The 19797-nt window shown below is 42.1% G+C and overlaps 2 protein-coding genes across 2 annotated transcripts in view; one reads left to right on the forward strand and one right to left on the reverse strand.

Moving 5' to 3' along the window:
* Window positions 1-19797, reverse strand: part of LOC134647389 (uncharacterized) — a 251895-nt gene that overhangs the window by 186627 nt on the left and 45471 nt on the right. The gene's annotated exons all lie outside the window — the stretch shown is intronic.
* Window positions 1-19797, forward strand: part of LOC134647620 (activating signal cointegrator 1 complex subunit 3) — a 49137-nt gene that overhangs the window by 17579 nt on the left and 11761 nt on the right. The window contains exons 11-28 of the mRNA XM_063501981.1: window positions 638-764; window positions 2299-2582; window positions 3325-3430; window positions 4081-4305; window positions 4607-4696; window positions 4971-5115; window positions 5843-5979; window positions 6534-6710; window positions 7495-7720; window positions 9648-9789; window positions 10369-10480; window positions 10888-10979; window positions 11682-11758; window positions 13932-14152; window positions 17480-17582; window positions 17860-18049; window positions 18310-18463; window positions 19084-19220. Of these exons, the coding sequence (XP_063358051.1) occupies window positions 638-764; window positions 2299-2582; window positions 3325-3430; window positions 4081-4305; window positions 4607-4696; window positions 4971-5115; window positions 5843-5979; window positions 6534-6710; window positions 7495-7720; window positions 9648-9789; window positions 10369-10480; window positions 10888-10979; window positions 11682-11758; window positions 13932-14152; window positions 17480-17582; window positions 17860-18049; window positions 18310-18463; window positions 19084-19220 (2745 nt within the window). The remainder of the gene's footprint in view (window positions 1-637; window positions 765-2298; window positions 2583-3324; window positions 3431-4080; window positions 4306-4606; window positions 4697-4970; window positions 5116-5842; window positions 5980-6533; window positions 6711-7494; window positions 7721-9647; window positions 9790-10368; window positions 10481-10887; window positions 10980-11681; window positions 11759-13931; window positions 14153-17479; window positions 17583-17859; window positions 18050-18309; window positions 18464-19083; window positions 19221-19797) is intronic.

The following is a 19797-nucleotide window of genomic DNA, read 5'->3' on the forward strand; positions in this document are numbered from 1 at the left end:
ATTTTTAATTTTTAATTTTAGTTGTAATTTTAATTTTTATGTTTCACAGCCTTTTGAGCCATGTTGCTTGTCTAATAAAATATATTATATATATTATATAAATATTTAATATTCATATTCAATCATTTATTTGCATAAAAACACATAAAAATGCATGCAAATACAATTTTAAAAATCACAGAGATCACAACAATACAGAGATCAGAAATAATAATATACACACATAGCTAAGTCAAATAGAAAAAACAAAACATGACATGACATAGCTAACTTAAATAGAATTAACGGTAATTTGGATTTGATTTGGTTTGATTTTATTTGATGTTTTACAGTTAGTATTCCTCGCGTTGGTGTGGTGATAAATTTTGTGTTTCACTCAGTGACAAAATTTATTTAACCCCCTGTTAAACAAATTTTGCCAAATTTGTACCTTGAAACCCTCGCAACGCTCAAGATTCCACCTTTCGAACCGGTTCGGTTGCTTCAGATGCCCGAAGGCCAGTGTTCAGAAATAGGAGCCCCGCGTCGACTCAAGAACGAGACAATTATTTTCACGTTTCACGATATGCCTAGGAATTTCATGATCTGGCGGATATTACGATCGGCCGCTGACATATACGTTTGTATTATCATGCAGGTTCTTGAGAGTGAACCCGAACATTGGGTTGTTCTTCTTCGACTCGAGGTTCCGGCCGGTCCCGCTGGAGCAGCAGTTTGTGGGGGTGAAGGAAGTCGGCAGCGGAGGGGGGGCACATCTTAGACAGGTACATTTTAAGTATCTTAATTGTGTCCAATTTAACAGTACTTCTATTTTACATAACGAGTGTAGCACCTGCAATAATATGTTACTCTTCGAAGGCCTCTCTCGAAAATATGGGACATGGGATGGCTCTACAAATAAGATTGTGTCAGATATTTTTGCGGCCTTCGTTGTGTAATATATTATTGCAGGTGACTGTACAGACTACTGATAATCGATAACAACATACACTTCTAGACAAATCAATTCAATAATTTCAGTTATGTGCCACGCGACAAAAACTTGACCCTTTAAAATAGTACATTACTGCAGACGCCGGGAAAGAAGGGCTTGCCGGGTGAGTAGGTATAGCCGGCCGACCGTAGGGAGGCCGGATAGTGATACGAAGCCGGCAAGACCTTTTCACGGCTAGGCATGTATAGTGCTTTTCTCAAACATGCAATGAAATAAAAAAACACACCACTCAAAAAAACAAATTTATAATCTTTATAATAAAAATCCAACTTCACAACAAAAGTTTTTTAATTTTCCTTCCAATCCCGCCATAATTGTTTTTTTTTTACGGATGTCGTCCGTATTTCGCGTGTGTAGTGTTCGAATAGACCTTATTAGGGCCATTATACACAATCTGATAATAAGAATCTCAATTTCTATAAATAAAATAAATGCAGAGGATTTTAAATATTGTCTATGGTCTCTGGTGACTTACGTATAGACTAAATTTTAAATTTATTCATCAACACATTGAATCATACAGATTCGTATTCTTAATATCAGTACGTTCGTGTATAACAGGCGTTAACACGGATATTTTGGTCCGATAACCATTCATTCACCAAAAATATAAAAAAAAAATATAATTCGGCTGTTTAGTCTGTTCATGGACACAGACCCCATGTTTACATTAGAATTTAAAAAAAAATTACTTCCCGGCCTAGGCCTTCAATTTCGTATGAAATTCCTTTACAGTTCTCTGAAGTTGCTCCGCCCTAAACGTGATACTTCGAAGCCTGATATAACGCCCGGAGCGACGACATTTCATTGCATGTTTGAGAAAAGTAACATACAGTCAACCTTTGCATTATTTTACTAACCGTCTACATAACCTACGTCAAACGAATGACAAAATTTATGCACACTCATAATCTCGTATAGTTCTGACATGCAAAATATCAATTGAAATGAGTTAATATCTCGTTTCGAAGAACTATAATTACCTTGAACAATTAACTATATAGTGCTATTCGCAGTATAAGGACGATATGGAAATCAGTGCTCGTAACTGGCTATTGTCTAGTCACATAAGTTTAAGTATGTCTTATTGCATTGGCATTACGTCATGCTACTTTGCAGGGATATTACACAATGTAACTCAGAAGTATCAAACAAATTATACATACTATCTTATTAAGTATTTTCTAATTGTTATATTGGGGTACGGAGCTATAAATAAAACAAATTTTACTCAAACGAATGTAAAGATATAGTGGATATATGTATTCGTAAAACCTTTCCTAATCACAATAAAATATCGACAGATACAAATAATGAACGACATATGCTACGATAAAGCAGCCGACATGGTTCAAAAGGGTCACCAGGTCATGGTGTTCGTCCACGCGCGGAACGCGACGCACAACACCGCTATGGTCCTAAAGGAGCTGGCCCAGAAGAAGGGACACCTGAAACACTTCGAGCCTGAGGACTCGGGGGGTTTCCTGAAGGCTAAAAAAGCTATTAGTAGCAGTCCTAATAAGGTGCTGAGTGAGCTGTTTGCGGCTGGGTTCGCGTGCCACCATGCTGGCATGCTGCGGAGTGATAGGTAAGACTTAACGCAATTTACAGATGCAGGATAGAATTATTTTCCATCGTATTTTCACGGAAACGTACGAACTTGTCTTGCTATTTCTGTCAGTCTCGGTACAAAAGTACTGAGGTTGACTGAAGTAGCATACATTTATATTATAGTTTAATCTCTGGTGTAGTCTTGACTTTACTCGCCGCATTCACTGGAATACAAGTAGCAGTACATAGTACAATTACTTAAATAGGGATGATGACACATGTTGAATTTAATAACAAAATCTAGTAAAATAGATAGCAAACGAGCAATTTATCACAATAATGTGGATATTAAAATAAAATATTGAAAAATTACAAAAATACAGGACCTGAAAGTTTTAAAATTTAAGTTTTTTTTTACTTCCAAAAACGATAAAAGTAAGGGTACCATTTGATTCCTTACATTCCATTCAAAAAAATATTCTACAGCAACTATATACATAAACGCAATATTTCACCGACAAAAACGCAATTTTCTTGTTTTGTCCATACTACAAGATGGGCTCCCAGAGACCTTGACGTCACGTTCCCTTGCCGTTTTGTATAGGGCGTTTCGCGAGTGAAGCACGACTGTCGGCCTTTGACTACAATTTTTGACTTTTGTGTTACTTTAATGCAATGGGTCCCATATAGACATTTAATCCTAAAAACAAACCCGATCGATTGATACCATAAATGAAAATTAGTCATATAGCATATTGCAATATTTTATCTGTTTCTAGGAACATGGTGGAGCGATATTTCTCTGAAGGCTACATAAAGGTGCTCGTGTGCACGTCCACTCTAGCTTGGGGGGTAAACTTGCCCGCACATGCAGTTATTATAAGGGTAGGTGCAAAATCTTGCTAAATTTATTACAATGCTGGTTTTTTATCAATCAATGTTTTCATATATTATGTGAGCATGCACAATTTACCGCTTATACCGCTTTATAGCAATAAAGCGGTATAACTAATCGCAACATAGCGCGAAACGAGCTCCAATCATGGTACTGCGTCGTTTATTCCATGGCGAATTGATTAAGGACAAAAAACTGCCATAACATGTACATACATCTGAACTGTATTGTGTATCGTATATTCACGATATCGTAGTTGGTACTATTTTAAAAGTTGTAGCCAAGGTGACAATCGCTTGCGCTACGACAACGAAACGCTTTGTGTCTCTCTATCACTCTTCCGTGTGACAGTGATCGTTGCGTTTCGTTCGCTACGGAGCGTAAACGATTGGCATGTTGGCTACGCACCCAGTACAGCTTTCATTTTCACCTCTTAAAACGGGTAAGGGTTGAATTTTATGTATTTTTAGGATGGACAGATGGTTTAAACCAGATTTTCTACTTTGACTTATAATAGTATTTACAAATAGATATAGTAAAAATCAAACCGGCTGGAACCATCCGTCAAGTCTCACCTCTAAATAATTGCAATGACTGACCTATAAAACTTTGACCAGTAATAACAACATGATTTCTACAGGGTACAGAAATCTACGACCAGAGTCACGGCACATTCGTGGACCTCAGTATTCTGGACGTGTTGCAAATCTTCGGCCGCGCCGGGCGGCCTCAGTTCGACAAGTCGGGCACGGGCATCATTATAACCACCCACGACAAGCTCACGCATTACCTCAAGTCGATGACCAATCAATTCCCGATTGAGAGCAACTTTATCAATTTGTTGGCTGATAACTTGAACGCTGAGGTAAGTTCGTAGCAAAAAACGTTTAACTTTTAGAAATAACCATTGTAATAAGAAGTAACCTTGAGCGCTAAATCGAATCGAACATTATGTCATAGGCAATCAGCAAACATAACACATCTTTGCCCATTGTCATTCTCAATATCGAAAGTAGAAATGTGCGTGCACCCGGTGTTTGTATAATATGAAGTTATATGACAGATGTCACATTACTTGCGTACCTATAACATAATGCGTGGGTTGCAATACGTATCTGGCACGCATAATCTCAATAGATATATATCTAATGAAACTTTCATCGCAGGTGGCGTTAGGAACTGTCACTAATATAGATGAAGCAGTAGAATGGCTGAGTTACACGTACTTATTTGTGCGCATGAGGATCAATCCACAGGTATGTAATACTAAATCCGCTAAACTATTAAACGAGACATATTTTTTAATCAGTTTTCGAAAATAGCTCCGAATAAAATGACTCAACGATTGAGTTTAAGAATACGAGATATACTTTTCTAACTAGGATTCATTCCCGTGGTCATTAGTTTTCGCGCATTCGAGGGAGGCAAAATAAAAACTATAGTCTATAATTATTATCATTACTTAAGGGGAAGCCCAAACTGATCAATATTCTCTAAAACATAAAGTGTAATTTTGCTCTAAATCAATAGGTATATGGCCTAACCTATGGCGACGTTCAAGAAGAACCAATGTTGGAGACTAAACGTCGGCAGCTTATCACAGCGGCGGCCATGACGCTCGACAAAACACAAATGATAAGGTACAACGAGCGGACTGGGGATCTCAACATTACAGGTATGCAATATGAGACTGAGATTATCTACTTTCGACTCGACTAGAACATACTGTTATCTATATATGTAAGAGCGAGAAATTCGCTGCAGAGTACATAATCTGTACAAGATGGCGATGTTAAAGCCCCCTCCACACTCGTGCGCGAATCGCGACGCGAAGCCGCGAACGCGAGTGCGGAGTCGAGTTCGCAGTCTGGGAAAATCGCGATTCACGCACATAGTCTGGAGGGGGCTTAATGACCATGCGCCCTAAGACTGTAAATGTAAGAGTGAGGCAGACTGTGTGCCTCTTCCTTAACGAATGCAACATCTAAAATAACTTAATTGTTCAATTCTGCTACTTAAGTTATGTAATTCTTTGTCCTTCGCGTTTAGGCACTTGTTTAAAATGTCTGTAATAAAAGCATAACCCTCCTTAGTTAGTCGGGTAATGCATGTTAACGTCCATGAACCTAGTATTTTAACTGGACCAGGCATGAAGGGTGGGGGGAAATTACCGAACGGGATAGTCTTATGTATCTTTCAGTAGGAGTAGTAGGGAAAGCGCTATTATTGTTTGTCCTTGTCACAGTCTCACATTTTTTTTATTCCCCACCATAAATGAGTATGGATTATGGTGAGCAACAAATAATCATAGTGTCGCATTGCGTATGTTTTGTCCCTCACGGAGGCACGCGTATACCACTTCTATTCCTACCTTCTATGTTAACGTCCCATTCTTTTGACAGATTTGGGCCGAACCGCCAGCCACTACTACATAACCTACGAAACTATGGAGGTGTTCAACTCTATGGTTCGCAAATCCATGACACAGGGATACGTTTTAGAGATGCTTACAAGGTGCTCAGATTTCCAGCAACTCAAAGTAAGTAAGCGTTTTCACACAGATGATTAAAAATAAAGAAAATTTGTGGACACTAATAGGCCGGTTGTACCAACCCCTGTAACTATGTCACCGTAATAATAACGTTGTCCCGGCATTTTGCCACGGCTCATGGGAGCCTGGGGTCCGCTTGGCAACTAATCCCAGTAATTGGCGTGGGCACTAGTTTTTACGAAAGCGACTTCCATCTGACCTTCCAACCCAGAGGGTAAACTAGGCCCGTTTGGGATTAGTCCGGTTTCCTCACGATGTTTTCCTTCACCGAAAAGCGACTGGTAAATATCAAATGATATTTCGTACATAAGTTCCGAAAAACTCATTGGTACGAGCCGGGGTTCGAACCCGCGACCTCCGGATTGCAAGTCGCACGCTCTTACCGCTAGGCCACCAGCGCTTCCAGCGCATTATATTGGTCTTTCGGGCCGAATAAAGGCTCGGAATTTTCCTTGGACACAACCTGCAACCTCACTTCTGATCGTTCGATTGTGCCAGAAGGTTATCTCTTACACTGATTTACCAAAAAAATATGTTCATAGGTGCGTAAAGAAGAACTCACAGAACTGTGGAACCTCAAGGATCAGTATTGCGAATTACGAATAGAGGACGCTCCTGAGGATATTCACTGGAAAATCAACATCCTGCTGCAGACTTACTTGTCAAGGGGCCGCGTCAACGGGTCGTCGCTACAGTCGGATTTGAACTATATTAGCCAGGTATGTCTATCGATGGTGTCTATGATTCTCATTACCATACTAAACACACAAAGACCAGTCCAGATGGGACAATTTCACGCACAATCTGATTAAATTGTGGTGTGGCCGCAGAAATAAAATTGAAGGACATTGGCTCGCCGATCTGTCTTTTAAATCGTGTACGTGTGGACGCTATATTGAGATTTACAACAAAGCCTCAAAAAATGTCACAATGCAATATTGAAATTATTAGGTATTTTTTGAGTTTAGTCTCGTTTTCTTGAGTATATTCTAGAGTGTTTAGATGCCCCGAATAGTGGTTTTGGCCGAATACCGAATATTCGGCCTCTCTCTCGGCCGAACACCGAATATTCGGCATGACAAGCGAACATTTTGAGTCACAATTATTATGAAAACTGATCGCCAACAAAGCTCAACGTTAGATGACGTTAGCTAAGATATATTTTTGTTGAACAGAATTTATGAATAAAGTCAAACAAATCAGGCTCATGATAAAAATAAAATGTTTTTTAACCAACAAATGCTCAAAAAATGGTCTTCGTATTTAACAACTTTCCAAGAACACATTCGAAATATACATACATATTTTTTGGTTATTTTTATTGTGCAATTTTTCTTTTTAAGTAGGTGCAAGTGGTGCAACTGATATTTGGTATTCGGCCGAATACCGAATATTCGGCAAAGTGGCCGAATAGACCGAATACCGAATAGTTGCCGAATATTCGTGGCATCTCTAGTTTAGATCCATTACAAAGTTTTCCATTCACAAGTACAATCTTTTCAGAATGCGGTGCGCATAATCCGCGCCCTGTTCGAGATCACGCTTCGCAAAAACAACGCGTACATGGCCGCGCTCTACCTCAAGATGGCCAAGATGCTGGAACTGCAGCAGTGGGACTTCTACAGCGACATGCGCCAGTTCAACTGCTTCCCCAACGAGGTGCTCAAGCATATCGAGTACCCGATGCTCAAGCCCGATCAGATCCGGGATATGGATTGGAAGGAACTTGGTATGAGTTTCGGTCTATCTCAGAAACACGTATTTCGACGTTAGGTAATCCTTGTCTCGTTGCAATAAGATTTACAACTTGTCAGCTAACTTTATCAGCATCAACTATACAGGGTGTCTCATTTAAATCGGTCAGTATGGGAAAGTCTGAAACTATAAGACATACGAAGATCTGTTCTTAGGAACCATGTCATCGATTTTAATAAGAAGAAATACTGCATTCACACATTTAAAAAAAACCTGTACTCAAAATAATAAAAGGCGGTGGTCATTTTCGAACACTTGCTAAAATAAATTAAAGAATATGAAAACAGTGCATTTTATTCATTTTAGACATCATGTTTCATAGTAAAATTTACTGCTTAAGAACTACACAATGAATATCTAAATAGAAATAGTGCAAGTTTATTTTTTTCAAAACAACCGGGTTCGATTCCCGAGCTGAGTACAGGTTTTTTTTTAATGTATGAATGCAGTTTTTCTGCTTATTAAAATCGATGACATGGTTCCTAAGAACAGATCTTCGTATGTCTTATAATTTCAGACTTTCCCATACTGACCGATTTAAATGAGACACTCTGTATAACGTTACATACTACTCAACATCGCTAATACGCTCGAGTTACAGTAGTCGGATTTCTAGGGTGACATGAAGCAGTATAGCTGCTTACCTATCGACGTGCTCGAGCACATCGTATACGTACCTGATCAAAAAACAGTTTAAAACGAGTTTTCCTAAGTATTAAGCATTAAGCTGGCTATACATGGGACTAGTTCACTTGACAGTCCTGAAATTCTAAAATCGCTCTGCATAGATCTACCATTTCATTTCATTTATTTCAATATAAACTTACAGTATAACACCAAAACGTTTACATGAGACTGTTACGTATATGTTACCTACATCTACGACATATACATAGAATCGAGCACAAAAAAATAAATAAGTAAAATAAACAATGTGAAACAAATGAAAAAAATATAAAACATACATTAGAATTAAATAATTACAACAATAAAAAAATAAAAATAAACATGTCAGGTCATTATATAGTTTATTAATCAAAATAATCAAAATTGAAACCCTTACATTAAAAAAGCGGCCAAGTGCGAGTCGGACTCGCCCATGAAGGGTTCCGTATTTAGGCGATTTATGACGTATAAAAAAAAACTACTTACTAGATCTCGTTCAAACCAATTTTCGGTGGAAGTTTACATGGTAATGTACATCATATATTTTTTTTAGTTTTATCATTCTCTTATTTTAGAAGTTACAGGGGGGGGGACACACATTTTACCACTTTGGAAGTGTCTCTCGCGCAAACTATTCAGTTTAGAAAAAAATGATATTAGAAACCTCAATATCATTTTTGAAGACCTATCCATAGATACCCCACACGTATGGGTTTGATGAAAAAAAAATTTTTGAGTTTCAGTTCGAAGTATGGGGAACCCCAAAAATTTATTGTTTTTTTTCTATTTTTGTGTGAAAATCTTAATGCGGTTCACAGAATACATCTACTTACCAAGTTTCAACAGTATAGTTCTTATAGTTTCGGAGAAAAGTGGCTGTGACATACGGACGGACAGACAGACGGACAGACAGACAGACAGACATGACGAATCTATAAGGGTTCCGTTTTTTGCCATTTGGCTACGGAACCCTAAAAAGAGCAATCAAATAACAATAAAATAAATTAAACACATAAAATAATATTCAAACTTAGGAGAAATTTTCTGCAAAATTCACCAACATGATCTGCGAAAACATCAACGTCATGACCCTCAATGGCCATTACATTAAAAAGGGCCAGTGCCCGGGGCGTAGGCGCGTTGTCGGCCTACCATTGCGCATATAACCAGATTTAAACCGAAAGTTTCTCATTATTTTATTGAGAAACATGAATAATTTTTGTCTTCTCTTCAAGGTGACCTTATAAGAAACCCAAAAGCAGCCCGGCACCTAAAGAAGTGCGCCGACGAATTCCCTCTCCTGGAGATGGAAGCCAGCCTGCACCCCATAACGAGAACCGTGCTGCGGATACGACTCACAATCACGCCTAATTTCAAGTGAGCCTTTCTTGGTTACTTGGTAAGACACCAGTGGCGGCGCGTCCATAAAAGCCGATTCCCACCGGCTTGAATGGTTTTGGACGTTGTAGTAGCAGAGTTGTAAAGGAAATATGTAAGCCAAATTTTTCCCCGGCTTGGCTATGGATATGTTTGCCGCGCCGCCACTGTAAGACACGGTATTGTATTGTCCATGTGACGATGTTGAATTGAGCTCACTTTAGTAACCTTAATAGACAAGTTGCCCGTCATTTGGCAAAGCTGAATAAGGCTTAGTTTTCCCCCTTGAGTTCTAAGATTAGATGATGGCGCTTTCGCAAAACCTACTGCCTATTCCTAGGGGAGTTCGCAACTTTAGAGTGCCTACCGCGAACCACGTTCGACGTGTTGCCTCTCTGTCGCACTTGTAAATTCGTACGTAAGTGTGCGTACGTGTGTGTGTTAGGTCCGCCGATGTAGCGAGATGATAAGACAGCGGGAAAAGCTTATCCGTTTAAAAAATAGCCCGTAGAAAATGTTTTGTCAATATGAGTGGTGACTGTGATGGTAACTGACGAACGTTTAATGCTGTGGTTTCAGATGGAACGATAAATATCACGGAAAAGCGCCCGAAGCATTCTGGATATGGGTGGAGGACCCCGACAATGACATTATGTATTACAATGAGTTTTTCCTTATCACAAAGAAACAAGTGAGTAAACTTTATTACTTTTAATTATGCAATAAAAATGCATTTTAATATCATCTCATATTGTCATGTAAACAAGCGACCATTTAAAACAATCCGGTCTATCTTCCTTGAAGTGTTCAATGAAATCATCAAGTATATTCTTATTGTCTTATGGTAGTTAGGGATACATTTATTATCTATACTTCTATAGTAACGTTTTATGAGTCGTTTAGAGTATTTTAATTCTACATTCATTGTATTACGTCATTACTGTCATTAAACGGAAATAGTATGGTGGATTGTCGAGTACTTAATAGTAATAATTGATTAGCAGTATCATTCTGAGAAACATTTATAGTCATGAAGATCCCTGAATCTAGTCATCATCGCCTAGCATTAATCCTGTCCTTAAATTTGTTATATTTTAGGTTATAACTAATGAGCCACAAGAACTCATAATAACGATACCCATCACGGAACCTCTACCGCCGCAATATTACATTAGAGCAACGTCAGAAAGGTAAGAGTCGATTTCACTAATTTATTATACAATATTATAAAGCTTATTCACTATCTACTAAATTAAAAACTCATAAGAACCTGCTTTCGAGATCAGACAGGCCAAGTTTCTATAGGACAACCTAGGACGTCAACTTAACTTTATGGATATCAAGTATAATTAGTATTCATTCCATCAAAAACATAGATGAGAAATGAGAGCCAAGTTCAATATTAAAAACAGGTATGCGTCGTTGTTGACTTCGCCGGAAAAAGAATTGAGATCTATATGGTCGCCAAAAGTTTAGTTCGCTTAGGATGTAATTAAAGTTCAGGATTTGACTTACGGCCAGATTCGGATTTTGAAATAGACATCTATTAGATATCTTTTAGACATCACCAAGATACGATAACGATATGTTTAAGATCTAACCTGTCAAATTTGACATTACAATACGCTTGAACGATTTCCACAAGATATGGCTTAGAGATCCAATTCACATCTAATAGATATCTAACTTATCTAACGTAAAAGTGTCATTTGTTGCCCAAATTGCGCTGCAAAAGAGAACTAGTTGAAATCTAAACTATAACGTATCTGGAATGGATCTAGTACGTGTCGTCTCTTGTGAATATCTTGAAGTTCGAATACGGCAGTTGGCTAGTTGAATTGAAAATGATGTGTGAAAATAAATTAAGTATCCCGTTATTTTTATTTTTTTAGATGGCTGGGTTCTGAAAGCGTGTTGGCCTTGACATTCCAGCATCTAATTTTGCCTGAAACGCATCCGCCGCACACAGGTACGTCCAGATTGAGTGTGACCACGGTGTGACTAAACTAATACACGTATTACGTGCAATTGAATCGGTTCCATATCGTTGTTGCTAGTAGTATTGGCGTCTATAAAAAAATATTTTAATCGGTTCTGATCCTGCAAATTGATAAAATTGTTTGTTGTGTTTTAATATAAATATAATTAATTATAGTTTATTAAATTACATATAGATACACTTGCAGTCTTGCATACTTACACTCGTCCAAGAAATGCATACTTACAATTTTGGTCCTGCCATTGTGAATAGTTCCTTTCCTGCATAAATTGTATTTTTGCTAAACGCATCGAAAGAAAAAACTCAAAGACTTTAGGTATCATATGAAGAAATGATAAAAAAAAGCGGCCAAGTGCGAGTCGGACTCTCCCATGAAGGGTTCCGTATTTATGACATATAAAAAAAACTACTTACTAGATCTCGTTCAAACCAATTTTCGGTGGAAGTTTGCATGGTAATGTACACCATATATTTTTTTTTTTAGTTTTATCATTCTCTTATTTTAGAAGTTACAGGGGGGGGGGGGACTAGGGCTTCCAAATACCGGACTTCGCACAATACCGGTATTAATACCGAAACTGTCTTCATCAGTACCGGGATCCCGGGATCCCGGTATTGGATATGAATCGCTTAAAAATATATAGTTTTATTAAAAAGGGGAATTAGAAAGGCTCACTGGAATACCAGATATGTCCTAAAAGCTATTACAACAATAAACAATCAATGCCGCCATCTGCAATAATTTTATTTCACACTCCAGGTTGGCAATAATTTTATCCAATTTGTTGACTTCACCTCACCAGTCACATTTGTAGTCCAACTTAACCAACCAGACAACATTTATTCAAATTTCCGTCAAAATTGGTTTGCCATTATTACAGTTATCCTTGCTCTTTTGTTTTATTTTTTGATAAAAATATAAGAACTAATTATGTTAATGTTTAATGTCACTATCATCATATTCATCATTCATCACTCACTTAACTTCAGGATTCATCCACCACCAACCACCAAATATTTATCTGACGCATTAGGCAACGATCTTGTTAATGTAATAAAATGCGGGCTCGAGACCAATTAGAGTTAGACCAAGTAAAGTCTGCAACGATTTTGATAGCATACGCAGTACGCAGTGCAAGTGTTATTTGTACGTCATAATTTCATAGAAGTTTGACGTTTAATATAACACTTGCACTGCACGTGCTATCAAAATCGTTCCAGACTTTTCTTGGTCTAACTCTAGATGCGTCTGACGATTAGTAAGCTTTTTGATACAGCCGAATATAATGGATTTAAAGGGTTTATACTGCGCATTTCCCTCATTTTTTAAAATACCGGGATCCCGGTATTGCCTTTAAAAATACCGGTATTGAAAAATGCGTTTAAAAAGACGGGATCCCGGTATCCCGAAATACCGGGATCCCGGTATTGGAAGCCCTAGGGGGGACCCACATTTTACCACTTTGGAAGTGTCTCTCGCGCAAACTATTCAGTTTAGAAAAAAATGATATTAGAAACCTCAATATCATTTTTGAAGACCTATCCATAGATACCCCACACGTATGGGTTTGATGACAAAAATATTTCGAGTTTCAGTTCTAAGTATGGGAAACCCCCAAAATTTATTGTTTTTTTTTTCTATTTTTGTGTGAAAATCTTAATGCGATTCACAGAATACATCTACTTACCAAGTTTCAACACTATAGTTCTTATAGTTCGGAAAAAAGTGGCTGTGACATACGGACGGACAGACAGACAGACATGACGAATCCATAAGGGTTCCGTTTTTTGCCATTTGGCTACGGACCCTTAAAACATTCAATCTAGCCATATTACAATAACATTGCACTTATAAATTTGAGAAACGCCCACCAATGCGCACAGGAAGTCCTCTGCCCCGAAAAGTTACCGAACGACTTAAGAGAGCCGGGATCGGGATCCTCGGCGGGAGTAATTTTAATTTTTACACTTAATACTGCTCCTAAATACATGAAGTGCTTTGGAGTACCTATTGTTAATAAGCTTTATAAGCTCAAGTGACTCAAGTCAAGCTCAGTATCGTCGCTTGAGATCATTTAATAATAAATAATATTGTTTTTAATATTAATTATTAATATTATTATACAAACAATTTAATTTACAGACCTACTAGAGCTCCAGCCGCTCCCAGTGACGGCGCTCAACGACCCGTCGTACGAGATGCTGTACAACTTCAGCCACTTCAACCCCATCCAGACGCAGATCTTCCACTGCCTGTACCACACGGACAACAACGTGCTGCTCGGAGCGCCCACCGGCTCGGGCAAGACCATCGTCGCTGAAGTGGCCATGTTCAGGGTGTTCAACCAGTATCCCGGGTGTAAGGTACAGTTAACTTACCCGTCGTACGAGATGCTGTACAACTTCAGCCACTTCAACCCCATCCAGACGCAGATCTTCCACTGCCTGTACCACACGGACAACAACGTGCTGCTCGGAGCGCCCACCGGCTCCGGCAAGACCATCGTCGCTGAAGTGGCCATGTTCAGGGTGTTCAACCAGTATCCCGGGTGTAAGGTACAGTTAACTTACCCGTCGTACGAGATGCTGTACTTCAGCCACTTCAACCCCATCCAGACGCAGATCTTCCACTGCCTGTACCACACGGACAACAACGTGCTGCTCGGAGCACCCACCGGCTCCGGCAAGACCATCGTCGCTGAAGTGGCCATGTTTAGGGTGTTCAACCAGTATCCCGGGTGTAAGGTACAGTTAACTTACCCGTCGTACGAGATGCTGTACTTCAGCCACTTCAACCCCATCCAGACGCAGATCTTCCACTGCCTGTACCACACGGACAACAACGTGCTGCTCGGAGCACCCACCGGCTCCGGCAAGACCATCGTCGCTGAAGTGGCCATGTTTAGGGTGTTCAACCAGTATCCCGGGTGTAAGGTACAGTTAACTTACCCGTCGTACGAGATGCTGTACTTCAGCCACTTCAACCCCATCCAGACGCAGATCTTCCACTGCCTGTACCACACGGACAACAACGTGCTGCTCGGAGCGCCCACCGGCTCGGGCAAGACCATCGTCGCTGAAGTGGCCATGTTTAGGGTGTTCAACCAGTATCCCGGGTGTAAGGTACAGTTAACTTACCCGTCGTACGAGATGCTGTACTTCAGCCACTTCAACCCCATCCAGACGCAGATCTTCCACTGCCTGTACCACACGGACAACAACGTGCTGCTCGGAGCGCCCACCGGCTCCGGCAAGACCATCGTCGCTGAAGTGGCCATGTTCAGGGTGTTCAACCAGTATCCCGGGTGTAAGGTACAGTTAACTTACCCGTCGTACGAGATGCTGTACTTCAGCCACTTCAACCCCATCCAGACGCAGATCTTCCACTGCCTGTACCACACGGACAACAACGTGCTGCTCGGAGCGCCCACCGGCTCGGGCAAGACCATCGTCGCTGAAGTGGCCATGTTTAGGGTGTTCAACCAGTATCCCGGGTGTAAGGTACAGTTAACTTACCCGTCGTACGAGATGCTGTACTTCAGCCACTTCAACCCCATCCAGACGCAGATCTTCCACTGCCTGTACCACACGGACAACAACGTGCTGCTCGGAGCGCCCACCGGCTCGGGCAAGACCATCGTCGCCGAAGTGGCCATGTTTAGGGTGTTCAACCAGTATCCCGGGTGTAAGGTAGAGTTAACTTACCCGTCGTACGAGATGTTGTACTTCAGCCACTTCAACCCCATCCAGACGCAGATCTTCCACTGCCTGTACCACACGGACAACAACGTGCTGCTCGGAGCGCCCATTGGCTCCGGCAAGACCATCGTCGCCGAAGTGGCCATGTTTAGGGTGTTCAACCAGTATCCCGGGTGTAAGGTACAGTTAAGTTACCCGTCGTACGAGATGCTGTACAACTTCAGCCACTTCAACCCCATCCAGACGCAGATCTTCCACTGCCTGTACCACACGGACAACAACGTGCTGCTCGGAGCGCCCACCGGCTCCGGCAAGACCATCGTCGCTGAAGTGGCCATGTTCAGGGTGTTCAACCAGTATCCCGGGTGTAAGGTACAGTTAACTTACCCGTCGTACGAGATGCTGTACTTCAGCCACTTCAACCCCATCCAGACGCAGATCTTCCACTGCCTGTACCACACGGACAACAACGTGCTGCTCGGAGCGCCCACCGGCTCGGGCAAGGCCATCGTCGCTGAAGTGGCCATGTTTAGGGTGTTCAACCAGTATCCCGGGTGTAAGGTACAGTTAACTTACCCGTCGTACGAGATGCTGTACTTCAGCCACTTCAACCCCATCCAGACGCAGATCTTCCACTGCCTGTACCACACGGACAACAACGTGCTGCTCGGAGCGCCCACCGGCTCGGGCAAGACCATCGTCGCCGAAGTGGCCATGTTTAGGGTGTTCAACCAGTATCCCGGGTGTAAGGTAGAGTTAACTTACCCGTCGTACGAGATGTTGTACTTCAGCCACTTCAACCCCATCCAGACGCAGATCTTCCACTGCCTGTACCACACGGACAACAACGTGCTGCTCGGAGCGCCCACCGGCTCCGGCAAGACCATCGTCGCCGAAGTGGCCATGTTTAGGGTGTTCAACCAGTATCCCGGGTGTAAGGTACAGTTAAGTTACCCGTCGTACGAGATGCTGTACAACTTCAGCCACTTCAACCCCATCCAGACGCAGATCTTCCACTGCCTGTACCACACGGACAACAACGTGCTGCTCGGAGCGCCCACCGGCTCTGGCAAGACCATCGTCGCTGAAGTGGCCATGTTTAGGGTGTTCAACCAGTATCCCGGGTGTAAGGTACAGTTAACTTACCCGTCGTACGAGATGCTGTACTTCAGCCACTTCAACCCCATCCAGACGCAGATCTTCCACTGCCTGTACCACACGGACAACAACGTGCTGCTCGGAGCGCCCACAGGCTCCGGCAAGACCATCGTCGCTGAAGTGGCCATGTTTAGGGTGTTCAACCAGTATCCCGGATGTAAGGTAGAGTTAACTTACCCGTCGTACGAGATGCTGTACTTCAGCCACTTCAACCCCATCCAGACGCAGATCTTCCACTGCCTGTACCACACGGACAACAACGTGCTGCTCGGAGCGCCCACAGGTTCCGGCAAGACCATCGTCGCTGAAGTGGCCATGTTTAGGGTGTTCAACCAGTATCCCGGGTGTAAGGTAATAATTACCAGCATATTGAATGAAAAAGGGAAGCGCTGGTGGCCTAGCAGGTGGTGGTGGTAAGAGCGTGCGACTTACAATCCGGAGGTCGGGTGTTCGAACCCCGGCTCGTACCAATGAGTTTTTCGGAACTTATGTACGAAATATCATTTGATATTTACCAGTCGCTTTTCGGTGAAGGAAGACATCGTGAGGAAACCGGACTAATTCCAATACGGGCCTAGTTTACCCTCTGGGTTGGAAGGTCAGATGGCAGTCGCTTTCGTAAAAACTAGTGCCCACGCCAATTACTGGGATTAGTTGCCAAGCGGACCCCAGGCTCCCATGAGCCGTGGCAAAATGCCGGGACAACGTGAGGAAGATGATGATGATTGAATGAAAAGGGGGTATATTTTCTCAAAAATGTCCAACAAGGTTGACTGTTAATTAAAAAAAAATGCTGTATGAAATATGTAACAGAATTTCTTATTTTCTTTTCAGGTAGTTTACATTGCACCTCTAAAAGCCCTCGTGAAGGAGCGCATCAAAGATTGGAAAATAAGACTGGAAGAGAAATTGGGCAAGAAAGTTGTTGAGTTGACAGGTTAGAGAATAATATCCCAATATGCAGCATTCTGCTTTTAAGTCCCATATGATTTAATTTTCCCGGGGTAAAATAACAATATGGAAATTATATACACGCTTTATTTTAATTGTTTGCCATTGTTTTACCATAGTGCCATTATAGACGACTGTTTTTGTTATGTCTGGCAAACTACATACTTTGTCAGTAGAATAAGGCGAGAAATTTGCAATTTGTATGGCGCCGGCGTTTTTTAAATTGCCAAAATTGGTTTGTACAAACGATATACAATTCGTAGGTGACGTGTCCCCGGATATCCGGGCTATCCGCAGCTCCCACGTGATCGTGACCACGCCCGAGAAATGGGACGGCATCAGCCGCTCGTGGCAGACCAGGAACTACGTGCGCGACGTGGCGCTTATAGTCATCGACGAAATACACCTCTTGGGCGAGGACAGGGGGCCCGTGTTGGAGGTTATAGTGTCGAGGTAAGAGATACTAATCATTTTAGTGTTAAGGTATAATTTTACACAAAGTATCCAGGTATTCATTACACAAGGTTCTTTATCTTGAACGCCAGACCTTGATGGAGGTTACGTTTGAACACATTCACCGCCAAGCTACAGCCGTAGCGCTGCGTCGTAGCCATGGGTTTTTGGTATGTAGCGAAAAGTCGGTGCAGTTAATATCAGCTGTTGCATATTATATTGATTTACCTTTCCCTACACAAATTATGTTATTGTTTCAGAACAAACTTTATCGAATCTCATACGTCGAGAAGGCTGCGGATTATCGGTTTATCCACAGCGCTCGCGAACGCTAAAGACTTGGCGAATTGGTTGAACATCGGTGAAATGGGGCTGTACAACTTCAGGCCTTCGGTGCGACCGGTGCCTTTGGAGGTAATATTCGAGTTCTCGTGCAAACTGGTACTTTGTTCACTTTCACATATTTTGGTTGAACATTATTTATCCACCGCACCCGCTTTTCAATTTTACTGGTACAATAAAGCAGGATATCAATCACCAGCTATAGTCTGTCTAGCCGGATATGTCAGTAGCAATGTAAAGCAAACTGAAGTATGGTATCCCTAGGAAACGAACAAAAAGCAGGCATGTACATCGAACATCGATGAAATGTAAACAAAACAGTTCCACAGATAAGATATAAATGACACGCGATTGACGAGATTTTCGAACAATTCAAACGTAGTGTTGCTAACCCGCGACTTTTCAAATCTGTCGCCTTTTTCTACTGACAAGATTTGCTTGAACGAGTATATGTATAATAAGCGACGAGATATTAAATTTGTAGTGATCCTTGGCTAAGACAAGTGTCTTAAATAGCGAGGTAAAACAATCGTTACTTCTGGCTCGCTCGCTCAATCGCTCTTATTCGTCTCGATTCGCTTCGCTGCTCAAACAAACGTGTGTGAATGTATTTGTGTTGATGTGAGGTACCTAACAATGAAAGGAACCGTTCAACTGAGAGGATATATATCAATGTTTTTGTTTGCAAATAGGTGCACATATCCGGGCACCCAGGCCGGCACTACTGCCCGCGCATGATGACCATGAACAAGCCCACGTTCCAGGCCATCCGCCAGCACTCGCCCGCCGCGCCCGCGCTCGTCTTCGTCTCCAGCCGGAGACAGACCAGGTACGTCCCGTCTTTGTCTCTAGTCTTCGTCTTTGTGTGGGCAGGTGCATATACCAGGGCACCCAGGCTGGCACTACTGCCCGCGCATGATGACCATGAACAAGCCCACGTTCCAGGCCATCCGCCAGCACTCGCCCGCCGCGCCCGCGCTCGTCTTCGTCTCCAGCCGGAGACAGACCAGGTACGTCCCGTCTTTGTCTCTAGTCTTGGTCTTTGTGTGGGCAGGTGCATATACCAGGGCACCCAGGCTGGCACTACTGCCCGCGCATGATGACCATGAACAAGCCCACGTTCCAGGTCATCCGCCAGCACTCGCCCGCCGCGCCCGCGCTAGTCTTCGTCTCCAGCCGGAGACAGACCAGGTACGTCCCGTCTTTGTCTCTAGTCTTCGTCTTTGTGTGGGCAGGTGCATATACCAGGGCACCCAGGCTGGCACTACTGCCCGCGCATGATGACCATGAACAAGCCCACGTTCCAGGCCATCCGGCAGCACTCGCCCGCCGCGCCCGCGCTCGTCTTCGTCTCCAGCCGGAGACAGACCAGGTACGTCCCGTCTTTGTCTCTAGTCTTCGTCTTT

This window comes from Cydia amplana, chromosome 1 (genome assembly GCF_948474715.1).
Source record: "Cydia amplana chromosome 1, ilCydAmpl1.1, whole genome shotgun sequence".
NCBI lineage: Eukaryota > Metazoa > Arthropoda > Insecta > Lepidoptera > Tortricidae > Cydia > Cydia amplana.